General features: G+C 64.5%; 1 protein-coding gene across 1 annotated transcript in view; it reads left to right on the top strand.

Annotated features, from left to right (window-relative positions):
* The window catches only part of PRSS56 (serine protease 56), a 13,841-nt gene extending 3,630 nt beyond the window's left edge, over nt 1-10,211 (top strand). The window contains exons 2-14 of the mRNA XM_026649933.1: nt 215-401; nt 1,422-1,530; nt 1,702-1,861; nt 2,279-2,421; nt 2,885-3,044; nt 3,423-3,611; nt 6,059-6,220; nt 7,000-7,054; nt 7,535-7,694; nt 8,178-8,298; nt 8,612-8,701; nt 9,356-9,462; nt 10,038-10,211. Coding sequence (XP_026505718.1) covers nt 215-401; nt 1,422-1,530; nt 1,702-1,861; nt 2,279-2,421; nt 2,885-3,044; nt 3,423-3,611; nt 6,059-6,220; nt 7,000-7,054; nt 7,535-7,694; nt 8,178-8,298; nt 8,612-8,701; nt 9,356-9,462; nt 10,038-10,211 — 1,817 coding nt within the window. The remainder of the gene's footprint in view (nt 1-214; nt 402-1,421; nt 1,531-1,701; nt 1,862-2,278; nt 2,422-2,884; nt 3,045-3,422; nt 3,612-6,058; nt 6,221-6,999; nt 7,055-7,534; nt 7,695-8,177; nt 8,299-8,611; nt 8,702-9,355; nt 9,463-10,037) is intronic.
* The last annotated feature ends 2,542 nt before the right edge of the window (nt 10,212-12,753 follow it).

Genomic DNA, 12,753 nt, shown 5'->3' with positions numbered 1-12,753 from the left:
CCACCTAGTTTGGGCCTGGAGAGGGGCCCAAGGCTGGGCCCTTGGTGGCACCCAAGAATATTGGGGCCCAATTGAGCCTCTTGTCTCATGAAACATGTAGCACAAGGATAGCAGGGGGCTGCGGGTCGGGAGTGAGGGGCATTGGCAAAGCTGTGGGGGAGCCTCCTCCCTCCCCCACATCTGATCTCTTCTCTCTCTCTCTCTTCCTCCCCAGGGACGTGTGGCCGGGGGGTGGTGGCACCCAATGCCACAGCAGCCAAGGGCAAGATCGTGGGGGGCAGCGTGGCCCCGCGGGGCGCCTGGCCCTGGCTGGTCTCGGTGCGGCTGGGCGGGGAGCTGATGTGCGGCGGGGTGCTGGTGGGGGCCACCTGGGTCCTCACGGCTGCGCACTGCTTCGCCGGGTATGGCTGGGGCTAGTCCCAGGGGGCGCGGAGCGGGGGCTTCTCCCATGGGAGCACTGAGGGCAGCTGGCCGGTGCCAGCCCAGGGCAGAGACGGGCTGGGCTGCCCCAGCCACAGGGCACGGCTCCTGTGCAGCTCGGCTCCCAAAGGCAATGGGGCAGCCTCCCCCTCACCACGCCACCCTGCCCAGCCACTGCTCGGGCCTAGCCCTGCTGCCCCCTGATGGGGGGAAGGTGCCTGGCGCAGGGCAGCTGAGCCCCAGGGCGGGGAGCCCCAGGGGCCCAGCTGGCAGAGGTGCCTGGGGCCAGATCCCCTGTGGGGGGAGCGGGAGGGGGCCTGGCTCTGCCTGTGTCACGGAGTCCCCGGGCGATGCTCTGGAGCTGCTCCCCACAAAGCCAGTCAGGACTTTGGGGAGCCTCCTCGCTCTTGGAGCAGACTGTCTTCAGGGCAAGACGCTCACACGGCTTCACCTTCCTGGGTCTGACCTTGGAGCATTCAGCATCCTCTGCCCCTCCATGCGCTTCCCACAGCGAGTCCGCCCAGGCAGGGTCCTGGGGAAGCCAGAGGGTCCTGCACCCCCACTTCACAGTCCGACGTGACTCTCAGCCAGCCAGTAAAACAGAGGTTTATTAGATGACAGGAACACGGTCTAAAACAGAGCTTGTAGGTACAGAGAACAGGACCCCTCAGCCGGGTCCATTCTGGGGCCCAGCGAACCAGACAACCCCCAGCCAGCTCCAAACTGAAACCCCTCCAGCCCCTCCTCTCTGGCCTTTGTCTCTTTCCCGGGCCAGGAGGTCACCTGATCTTTTTGTTCACCTTTAGCTTTTCCCTTGCAGGGGGAAGGGCCCTGGCCATTTGTTGCCAGGATACAGAGTGTCGGCCATTTATGCACACTGGAGACTTAAGAAATGCATAGGGGAAACTGAGGCACTCACACAGTATTCAGAGGAAACATTAAGAACAGTCCCACTTCGTCACAGCCTGCCCCCCCTCATTCCCTGCTCCACCCCCCCGCAGGAACCGCAATGAGCTGGCCTGGACGGTGGTGGTGGGGGACTACGATCTCGCCAAGTGGGACGAGGGCGAGCAGGTGCTGCCCGTCAACCGCATCATCACCCACCCCAAGGTAAGAGGAGGGCTCCCCAGCATGTCCCCCACCTGCCTGCCCCAGGCGCCTGTGCCCAGCGTGCCACCTATCCCCCCTGCCCACCCGAGGCCCCGACTGCCCCCAGTATCCCACTCCCCCAGCACCCTGACCACCCCCCACTCCCTGACCCCCTGCTCCTCTCCCCCACAGTTCAACCCCAAGACCTTCCACAGCGACATGGCGCTGCTGGAGCTGGGGCGCCCGGTGGCCCCCTCGGCATGGCTGAGCCCGGTGTGCCTGCCTGACGGTCCCGAGGAGCCCGGCCCAGGGACGCCCTGCTACATCGCCGGCTGGGGGTCCCTCTACCAAGGTAGGTGGGGGGCGGGGCCGGGGCCAGTGCCGCCCAGCGCTCTCCTGCGCCCCCTGCTGGTGGGCCCCCTGCCAGGGCAGTGGGATTGGTCCAGGCGCTTTCCCTGCCGGAGCAGCGTCCTCTGGAGGCCAGTGGGCCCCAGCGACCCGGACATCTCCCCAAAGCTGGGACAGGGCATCCGGCATCTCAGCCAACCCAGCAGCCAGGTGCTGCCCTGGGCCAGCCCCGGGTGCTGCCCTCGCGCCCCCAGCACAGCTCCTATCTGCCCGGCCTGCCCCCCAGCGGGGATGGCCCTGGCGCTGCAGACGGGCCGGGGATGGCTCCCTGCTGCCCGGGCGCTAGGCCCAGGCACCGCAGGGGTGGGGGGCACAGTGGGGGCAGCAGCCCCCTCCCATGACTTGCTCTTTGCCCTGGCAGAGGGGCCATCGGCCGAGGTGGTGATGGAGGCTCGGGTGCCCGTGCTGAGCCAGGACGCCTGCCGCAGCGCGCTGGGCAAGGAGCTGCTCACCAATGCCATGTTTTGCGCCGGCTACTTGGCCGGCGGCATCGACTCCTGCCAGGTAACGGCTGGGGGGGTCCCAGGATGCCCCCTCCCCAGTGGGCCAGGCATGGAGTAGCCAGTCCCAAGGCCGGCGGTGCCACTGCGATCCACCACTGGGAGCTGGTGCCTGCTGGGGCTGGCACACACCAGGCTGGAATCCCTCCACTGAGCGTGACCTGCTGGCAGAGCCAGGCATGGGGGGGGGCTGCCTGGCTGGGGCAGGGCACAGCAGGGGGGCTCCCTTAATCTTGACCATTTAGGAGCCCAGGACTCCTAGGTCCTATTGCCGGCTCAGCTGCTGGCCAGGGCCTGCCTGGCTCCATGACTCAGTTTACCCTCTACCCAAAATGGCCAATGGCCGGATGGGGCTGGGTGGAGAGGGGCTTCCTAGGCCACGTGCTCCTGGGGGACCTTAGAACTGGTCCCTTCTTTGCCCACCCCTGCCCATGCTTCATGCCAGCCTGTGGCTGCTTCTCCCCCAGGGAGATTCGGGCGGGCCCCTGACGTGCCAGGAGTCCGGGTCGCAGCAGTCCGTGCTGTATGGCATCACGTCGTGGGGGGACGGCTGTGGGGAACAGGGCAAGCCGGGCGTGTACACCCGCGTGACGGCCTTCTCCGACTGGATCCGCCGCCAGATGGACAGTGAGTGCCATGGCCGGCTCAGCAGCAGGGCTGCGGAGGGCACGTGCCAGGGCAGAGCAGCCTGAACCCCATGGAGGAATAGGCATTGGCTAGCTGGGACCAGGCACTGCAGGGCACCGTCAGCCATAGGGGGGAAGAGGGCCCAGATGGCAGTGCCAGGGCAGGGAACTGAGCCACTAGGACACCTGAGTGTCTGTAAGCAGGATAGGAGGATGTGGTGGGGCAACGCCCGGGAGTCCCCCAGGGGGTGGTGCCAGGGGTCCCCCCTGGGGAGGGCTGGGGCAGCATGCGAGGGTCCCCCAGGGGAGGGGTGGGGCGGTGCCCAGGGGTGTGGCCCTTTCTCTCTGTCCCTGACACCTAGCCCCTTGCCCTCCCCAGAATCACCCGAGAGCAGAGAGCCCACCTGCTTCGAGCTGCTGGCCACATCCCAGCTGCCCGGCGAGCGCCAGCGCGCTGAGCTCGCCCACCTGTGCTCCTTCTATGCCCAGTCGTGCGCCCCGCCCCAAGGCCAGGCTGCCTGTGCCCAGGTCGCCGAGGAGACCTGCAGGATGAAGAGGAGGAGATGTGGTGAGTGGCGCTGGCCGGGAGGGGCTGGGCGCTGCCAGGGCGCAGAGCCTGTGGGCTGGGGGGCATCGGGCTGGGAGGCCTGGGACACACACCCTGAGCTCTTGGCGTGATCCGTGGCCCAGGGACTCTGACCCTCAGCACTCGTCAGGCCTCAAGCTTATGCCCACAACCTGGCACCAACCCCTTGCCCCCCGAGGTCAGAGCTACCCTCTGTTGCTCCCACCCTGCAGATGGGGCCGCCTGAGGGAAGGGCAGGGGGAGCAGAGCAGGGCCAGGGGGTGAGATTGGGGTCCTATAGCTAATGGGGCGGCTGATAATGTGCTGTAGGGGCTGAGCAGGACAGGGAGGGCACACAGGGTGCCCCAGGCCCAGGCCACGCAGCTAAAGGGACAAGGGCCTTGCTGAGTGAGGGCAATGCCAGCTGCTCTGTGGGCCCAGGCTCCGGGGGCACTGGGGGACATCCCGGTTGTAACAATGCTGCCTCTGGTGGGACACCACTGAGATACCAGTTCAGGACAAATTGCTTAGAGCAAGGCAGTGACAGCCCAAGACAGGGGTTGCTTTGCACACCAAGGCAAACCAAACCAGCCAAATGGAGAAGACTTTGGTTTTACCCCACTGGCTAACCATAAGTCTGTCACGGACTCACAGGTCGTGCCCACTCGTGGCCCCGTGCGGTCCGTGGGTGGGGGGTGCCCCTTTCAGTGAGACAGCCCTTCCCGGGGCTCCACTCTCTCTCGGGGTTAAGCTCCTCCACATCCTGAAGCCGCACCTCTCTGAGCCTTAGCACGTCTGTCTCTGCTGTGGGCCCCCTCAGGGAGTCCACTCGCTCTGGATCCCCGGGGCCTCCACCCCCCGAAGGGGACGATACAACCCTGTTCTCTAGACCGGAGTGACTCTCCGCCAGCGTAAAACAGGAGGGTTTATTGAGCATTTGAACACAGCACAGGAAACTCTCAGGTCCTCAGGCCTGGCCTCCCTCAGCACAGCACATCCCAGTCTTCCCTGCATCCAGGTGGGCTCTGCCTGCTCCCCTTCTCCAGCCCAGAGCCCCCCTGCTTCCCAGCTGGGCATCTGAGATCCCCGGCCCCAAGCCCCGCCTCTGTCCATTGTCTTCTCTCCAGGTAAACAGGGTCGCCTGGGCCTCCTCTCCTCACTTCTGTCCTCTGGCCCCCTCTGGCTGGAACTGGCTGGAACCTCAGGTCACCGGGGTCCTCTCTGCGCAACCCATTGTCCTCCCCCAGCCAGAACCTGGCTGTGACTCCTGAGCTGGGCCTCTGGGTTACCAGGTCACCAGTCGCTGGGGTGTCCATTCTCCAGGCCATTGGCTGGGGTCCCAAGTTCCCTCGCTGGTCCTCTGTAACAACAAACTCCCTCTCCCATCACCTCATTAAACCAGTAACACCCAGGGAAACTGAGTCCCACCCCCTCTGCATGCAAACCATTGGAAAAACAAGGAAAAAACAAGACAATCCCCCACTTCGTCACAAAGTCATACAAGCAATTCCCTTAGACACTCCAGTTTCCCAGTATCACCACCAGTGCCACTCGTTATGGAGATGACTGGTTATGAAAACCAATACCCCTGTAAAAGAAAGAGGTTCTCCTGATCTTAAAGGACCAAACCCCAGAGCCAGGACAAGTGATAAGTTAGATCTTACCCAAAATACACACTTATAGCCAATTCTTATTAACTAAACTAAAATTTATTAAAAAAGAAAAGAGAGAGAGTGTTGGGTAAAAGATCAATATACAGACAGACTTTAGTTCAATTCTTGAGGTTCAGGTAGTTGCCAAAAGTCCTTTTAGAAATAGTCCACAGGTTATAGTCCAATGTCCATATTCAGTGTGACAAAGCAAAACTGAGATGAAGGATCGGCGTCCCAGGATCTTTATACATCACCAGCAGCCTTTTGGCCTGAGAAAACAATAGGCTTAACTTTCCTTCTCCTAAACATCATGGCAATTAGCACAGGGTAATTTATCCATTAAACAGTTCAGATACAGGTTACCACAACCTTCAAAGGTTTTTAAGGTCAGGCTTGACAAAGCCCTGGCTGGGATGATTTAGTTGGGGCTTGGTCCTGCTTTGAGCAGGGGGTTGGACTAGATGACCTCCTGAGGTCCCTTCCAACCCCGATATTCTATGATTCAAAGAGACATAGCCAATAATACTATTTCACTCAAGTGTCTTCCTAAATGGTAATACTCCTTTTTTGATCTTTGAATCCAAGCCATAGTAATAGACAAGACTTGTTTGCTTACATCCCAAGACCTGAGTAAACAGCTCCTCTTCTACCTCTAACAATGCTGCATTTCAAAGCTCTATTCATTTACAGATCTTCCTAACTAGTCTTTAAAGTTCGGCCATGGGTCAGGTCAGTCTGGGAGGTAATTAACTCTTTCTGGCCCTGTCACACTCATAACATCACACCCGTTCCTCATAGAGCTGCGCTCCTACGCCCAGATGCTGCTGGATTTCCTGCGCCGGGCCGAGGAGTTCTTCCGAAACCAGGTGGACTTCGCCTTCTTCACCCACACCCTGCCCCGCTTCATGGAGCAGCTCTACGGGCACCTCTTCCCCGTCCGGGCTCGCCGGGCCACTGCAGGTACCTGCCCCACAGATCTGCCATCCCCTAGATCTCCCACCCGGGCCACTCCAGGGACCCCCCCCCCCCCCCGATCCCCCCCCCCCCCCCCCCGCTGCGCCATGGCAGGGAGGGCCCCCCCCCCCAGATCTCCCACATCCCCCGGCCAGGTCATGCCAGGGACCTCCATCACCCCGATCTCCTTCCTCCCCCACCCAGGCCACACCAGGGACCCCTGCCCCCTGGGTCTCCTACCTCCCCAGGCCATGGCAGGTACCAGCCCCCCACATTTCCCCCATCCAGAACATGGCAGGGACCCCTGCCCCCTGGATTGCCCACCTCCCCCGCCCTTGCCACGGCAGGGACTCCCGACCCAGACCTCCCATATCCTGCCTCTGGATCCCCACATCCCAGCTCTGTGCCCGCACGGGGATATAGGGGGACCCACTCGCTCTGCTTAGGGAACCTTGATCCCACCCCCAACCTCCACTGGGGGCTTTGGAGGCACTCCCCGTATGGGCTCCCCAATTGCCTCAGCTACAGCCTGGCACCTCCTGTCCCTCCTCAGCGCTGCAGGGTGCAGGGTCTTTCTGGGAGCCGGCTGCCCCCCCCCCCCAGCATCCAGCTGCCTGCACGGGGGCTGTCTCAGCCCATGGCTGGGCCTGTGCTGGGGCACCAGGCCAGCTCCCTGGCACACGCCCAAGGCAGCATGGCCTCTACTTGCCCCACACACTGCCAGCCCCTCACCCTGCCCCCCACGCCCCCCGCTGCCGAGACTGAATCCTGTATCGTCCCCCCAGGGCAGGGGGCCGAGGGGCAGGCAAGCCCTGAAGAGCTCCCGAGCACCCCCAGCAGGTAAAGCCAGTCCCAGGGCTGGGCGGGGCCCGGCGTGAGATCAGGGAGGGGGGAAGAGGTGCCAGCCATAGGGCGAGGGAGTGGGGGGAGGCGGGAGGGCAGGGCCAGACGTGGGGCTCGGGATCAGGGGCTGTGGGGGGAAGAGGCCTGTTGTGGTTTAGGGGGGACAGGCTGTGGGGCTCAGGCCAGTGCCAGGGGGCATGTGTCACCCCTCCCTCACCCCAGACATCCCCGCACAGCCAGCCGGCCACAGGAGCCAGGCTCCGCGGCGGGCACGGTCCCACCAGGCTGGGCGTGTGGGGGTGGAATTGACTCGAAGGGGGGCAATAGAGGGTTTGGCTGCAGGGTTACAGTCCCCTGGGCTGGTGCTGTCTGGCGCATCCCAGGGGCTGCTGGGACACCCCCCCCGCCCCGCAATGCTCTGCTGCTGGCCGTGGCAGGGCTGCATCTCCCTGCCCCTCACCCTGCCCCTTGTCGCAGGACCCAGCCCCCACCCTTCTTGGCGCTGTTCCAGGCCATGGGCCCCACGCTGGAGGACTGGGTGGGGAAGCTGAGCGCCATGGCTGGGGGCGACATGGCCCCCCCAGCTCCTGCACTGGCCGCTGGGCAACTCCGTGGGGAGGAGCAGCTCTTCCTGCAGGTAAGGGGGCGGGGGCTCTGATTGGGACAGGGGGACCCCCAGCCTCTCCAAAGAGGGCAGCACTGCAGCCTGAGGATGCCCCTGGGCACCTGGCCCCCCCACTCAGCTGGACCCCAAATCCAGCCCCCCCAGGCTGCTGAGGCCCTAGCCCTGGGGCAGGAACAGCTGTAAATCCCACCTGACCCCATCAATCCACCCTCTCCCTGCCTGACCTCAGCACAGATCCCCACACTCCCCCACCCCCACAGCTCCTTCCTGACCCCATCTTCCCCCCCACCTCATCTATCCCCAGCACAGGCCCCATCCTTCATCCCCACCCCCTTCCTGACGTCCCTGGCCCAGGCCCCAGGCCCCACAGCCGCAGGGAGCCTCCTGCTCTCATAGCGCCCAGCACTACCTGGGGTCGGTGTCGCTGGCATTGCCGACGGGTGCCCCCCGTGGCCCAGGCGGGCCCGGCTCACTCCCTGCGTCTCTCCGGTTCAGCAGGCCGAGGGGGCAGTGGAGGCGCTGAAGGGGCATGGCTGGGCCTTTCTCCAGCGTCTGCGGGCTGAGCTGGGGGCCCGAGGAGCAGGGCCCCTGCCGGGAGCTGCCTCCCCGCTGAACCGTAAGTGCTTGCGGCGGGGTGAGGTGGGGGCATGTCTTGGGGCGCTCGCCCCAGCTAGTTACTCGCATGGGGGCGGGGGGTGCAAGGCACAGCCGTGCCCGGTTAGATCTGCCATGGCATTGCCCTGCCTCATGCCACGGGGCCTGGCCCTGGACTGTGCAGCCTGGCCTCGGATGGTCTAGGGTGCTCCAGTGCCAGCTCAGGGTGCCGTTGCATTGTGTTGCTGGGGGTGCACTAGCAGCGTATGGGGACGGGGGGAGCCTGCCCTTTCCCCGCGGCGTGGTTGGAGCCTCTCTCTCTTTCTCTGTGGCAGGATCTGCGGCTGCTGGGGGCCCGTCCCTGCGGGCCAGGCGAGAGCTGGGGGGAGCCCTCCCCAGTGACGAGGGACCAGGCGATCGCAGAGGTATGCCCCTGCCACAGCGGTTGTGTGGCACAGGGCCCAGGCTCCCCCCGCCCAGGCTAAGGGGGGAGGGTTGCACTGGGACCCCTGCTGCAGCCAAGAGGTGCCTAGCCTCCACCATGCCCTGTTGGGACAAAGCCATATTGAGCCCACCCCTACACCCCTCCTGGCAGCTGGGCTCAGCGCACAGGGCCCCGTGCCACTCGGATGAGCCCGATGCCCCCTCCAGGCCTTGCCCTCTCCAGCCCAGGGGTACAGGGGCCAAGCTTACCTGTTCCCCCTCGTGGGTCAGGACCCCAGGGGTAGGGCTGTGCCAGGCTAGGGGGTTGTTAACCCCAGTGCCCTGGCCCCATGTGCCAGGTAACCCCCCTGCCCTCTTAGCTGGAAACAGGGTCTTTGCTCCCCCCACCGAATGGCTGTGTGACATTGCTGTGCACACTGGCCACCCTCCACCCCAGAGGTGGCTGCAGCGATCCTTGCCCAGCCAGTACAGCATGTCAAGCCCTTTTGGCCCCTTTGAGATGAAAGGCGCCAGGGAAATGCCAGCAGTTGGGTGGCAGGGGACAGGCCCGTAGGACCAGCTCCTGGCGCTCTGACTCTCCACCAGCCGGGGGATTTCGGGGAGTGCTCTGACTGTCCCTCCCCCCCTTGGCACAGGCTGCCCAGGGCTGCAGGAGGCAGCGCTGCAGGTACGCGCCGTGCGGGAGCTCTACCGCTGGGTCCTGCAGGTGCCGGAGCGGGACCTGGCCATGACCTTCCAGGAGGTGAGTGAGCCATGCCCCGCGGGGACGCAGGGAGCTGGCCGGCCGCTGTAGGGCCACTGCTCTGGGCCAGCCCCCAGCACCACACCCTGGCTCCCACTGGGCCCTGCAGGGCTGCAAGGGCTATTGCCAATGAGATACCCACCCAACAATTTCCCCACTCCCCACATTGCCCCCCCCCCCATGCCCCTTAGCACTGCCCCATCCCCTAGTTGGGGAAGGTCTCTGTCCCCCTCCTGGTGGCGGCTCCAGGTGCCAGCTGGGGGCTGAGCCATTTAGCCTTTATCTCCGTGCAGCCTGGGTTCAAACCCCACTGCCAGGGATGGGGCAGGCGCCACCCCTCAGAGGAGCCCTTGAGCCCAGCTCCCCTCAGGGGCTGTCAGCCAGCTGCAACCCACAGCAGTGGGGCAGGCGGCTTCCAGACGCAGGCAGGTCCCCAGCTCATGCTCAGGGCAGTTCTGCCAGCCCAGGCGTTGTGCAGCCTGGAGCACCTGCCGCCCCGGGTCACTGTGCCGCTGGGGGCTCCCTCGCGGCTCTGCGCCCCCACCCCCCCTCACACTGTTCCCCTCTCCCCACAGATCCTGGTGGACCTGGGCTCCAAGAACGCCAAGGGGCTGTACAGGGCGCGGGTCCGGGCCACGGTTGGCGGGAAAGCCACTGCCTTCCCCGCCCTGGTAGGGCTGGAGAGCGACTCGCTGTACCGCAGCATGCCCGGCCTCATCGCCTTGGCACTGGCAGCTTTGCAGACCTAACGCGGCCCCCGCTGCCCCCAGCCGGCCCCTGGTGGAGAGAGGAGAGCCGGCCGGGGGTCCCTACTCAGCGCCAGCCTGGAGACGTGGCAGCACCAGAGCCAGGCGCCGGCCGAGTCCCTCAGCACAGCAAGCAGGACCCGGCCTGGCACAGCCTGTTGCCATGGAGACTGCCAGGACCTCAAAGCCAGCTCCTCACAGCAGGGCCTTCCCTAGGCAGGGGGGCAGCCAGGACTGAAGGGGTCCCCTCCACCTCCCACGCACCCTGGAGTCTGGGCCAGCCCCCCAGCTGATGCAGGGGCTCCATGGGGCTGAAATGCAGCCCCCCCTGCACCTCATGGGGCTAAGGCAAACTGCAGCTGTGTGCCCCTTGGCAGGGCAGGGCCTGGGCATGGGCAGCTAGAAGGAACAGCCTCCCCCTGGGCTTTCCTTTCTTGGCAGAGCTGGGTCCTAAAGGGCTCTAACCCTGGGCCCCCAGGCCTGTTTCTGGGCCCCCATGCCAGCCCCAGCAGCTTCGGCTCCCTGTCAAACAGCCACCAGAGGGAGCCGATTCCTTTGGGGGAGGGGGTCTCCAGGCTACCCCTTGGGGGCACGCTTCTCGGAAGCTATTTATTTGTACAAAGAAAGGGTTATTTTTGAAATTAAATCTATGTTTTATGGTAAAGTGTCAGTAATAAACAAACCCCGCAAGGCGCCAAAGAGGGGCAGAGGGGATTTCACCCCCGGGCATTGCAACCAGGGAACCCCCCCCCCACCTGGGGTTCTACCCCCAAAGCATTTCAGCCGGGTGAGTTCCCCACCCAGGGTTCTACCAACTCCCCCACCCCTGGCATCTCAGCTGGGCGAGTCCCTACCCCACATCTCAGCCAGGCGGGGGCCCCTCTTGGGGTTCTACACCCCCGCCCCCCAGGCATCTCAGCCAGGGTGTGGCAGGGGGCAGCTGGTGGTCTATAGCGCCTCCAGCAGGTGGTGAGCATCCACCATTCTTCACAGGCAAACTCCCGCCAGGGGCCCTTCACAGGCTGTCTGCCCTCCATCCACACTCCCCCTGCCCCTGCTCTCACACCCCTCTCCCCAGCCTGGCCCTGCCTTCCCAGGTACCCATGAGAGGGTCCCCCTCCTCCCATGCTCTGGTGCTGCCTTCCGGGCTCGGGGAGCAGCTGTTAGCACCAGAGAGGTCATTTCCTCCAGGCCAAGGCCCAGCTGTCGGATGAGTGACGGAGCGTGCCGGCGCCACAGGGGCCTGCTCAGCCCGGGGGCACAGCTGTTCGGCCCTGATGGGAATGACGCCGCTTGCCCACAGCGTCAGAGACAGTATCCCCCCGCTTCCCCACCCCCAACAGCTACGTGGGCCCCTCAGTCAGCTCCTCAGGCATCCACTGCAGTCGCCTCTCACCGAGGGAGCGTGGGCTAGAAGTTAGAGCCAGGGATGGGGGGTCTGGACTCCTGGGTTCTGTGGGAAGGGGTGAGCGCTAGTCAGAGTTGGGGCGTGAGAGCCAGCACTCCTGGGCTCTCCTCCCAGCTAGAGCAGGGAATGTTGCCTAGTGGTTAGAGCAGGGACTGGGCTCCAGGACTCCTGGGTTCTCTGCAGCTCTCCCAGCGACTCACTGCTCTCCTCCTTGCGCTACATGTGGGGAAAATGCAGACCTGCACCACGGGTGGGGGACTCAGGACGTTAATGGCTAATGTACTGAGCTCCTCCCTGGACAGGGCTGGCCGCGCAGAGCTCCGGGATTCCAGGGAAACCAGCTGGACACCTGGGCCCGATTCCCCGAGGCACCCCACGCCCTGCCTGGCCAGCCAGAACCCGGTGCTGTCCATACCTGCTAAGCCAGGAGCTAGGCAGCCCCACCTGCACGGTACAACTCAGCACCCCAGGGCCATCCACCTCCCCAAACCGCCAATTCCTCAGCACAGCAAAAACAGAGAGAAAGGTACCCACCCTGCCGCACTCCGCGCTGGCCTGATGGAGGAAGGACCCATGGGCAGCTCCCAGGGAGAGCAGGCAGGGAGCCACGCAGCCCTGCCATGCTGGCTGCCCCATCCAGCCAACCCTAGCACCATGTTGCCTTCCACCACCTCCCTGGCGGCCAGAGCTCTTTGCAATCCCAGCCCATCACCTCCCCAGGGATCCCCGTGTGGCACCCAGAATGGGCACCGTGCATGGGGGGAAGGGAGCAGGGCTCCAGGACTCCCTGGCTGGGCATGGGCAAGGAGGTGCAGCTGGCAAGGGCCAGAGGCCAGGTGAGCCCCATAGGCTGGCAGGTGGGTGCCTCCCCAGATTTAAAGGGACAGGCAGCAGCAGGCAGGTATGCTGGGAAATGCTCCTCCAGAGCAGGAAGCACAGCCTAGCTGGACTGCTGGAAAGCCGGGAGCTCTGGGGGCTGACAGCTCTGGGGGCGAGGGCCAAGGACTGGGAGTCTGCAGGGCAATGGATCCCCGCTCGGCCTGTCTCCTGTGGGTGACACTAGGGGTGGGGCCTGCTAGGTGTTCCTCTCACCTCCTGCCAGGGCATCACACAAGGCCCTGGGCTACATGCCACATG

The sequence above is a fragment of the Terrapene carolina genome, unplaced genomic scaffold, assembly GCF_002925995.2.
Source record: "Terrapene carolina triunguis isolate 2854851 unplaced genomic scaffold, T_m_triunguis-2.0 Scaffold88, whole genome shotgun sequence".
Lineage (NCBI taxonomy): Eukaryota > Metazoa > Chordata > Testudines > Emydidae > Terrapene > Terrapene triunguis.
The sequence above is the reverse complement of the archived record's forward strand: the minus strand, read 5'-3'. Positions and strand labels throughout refer to the sequence as shown.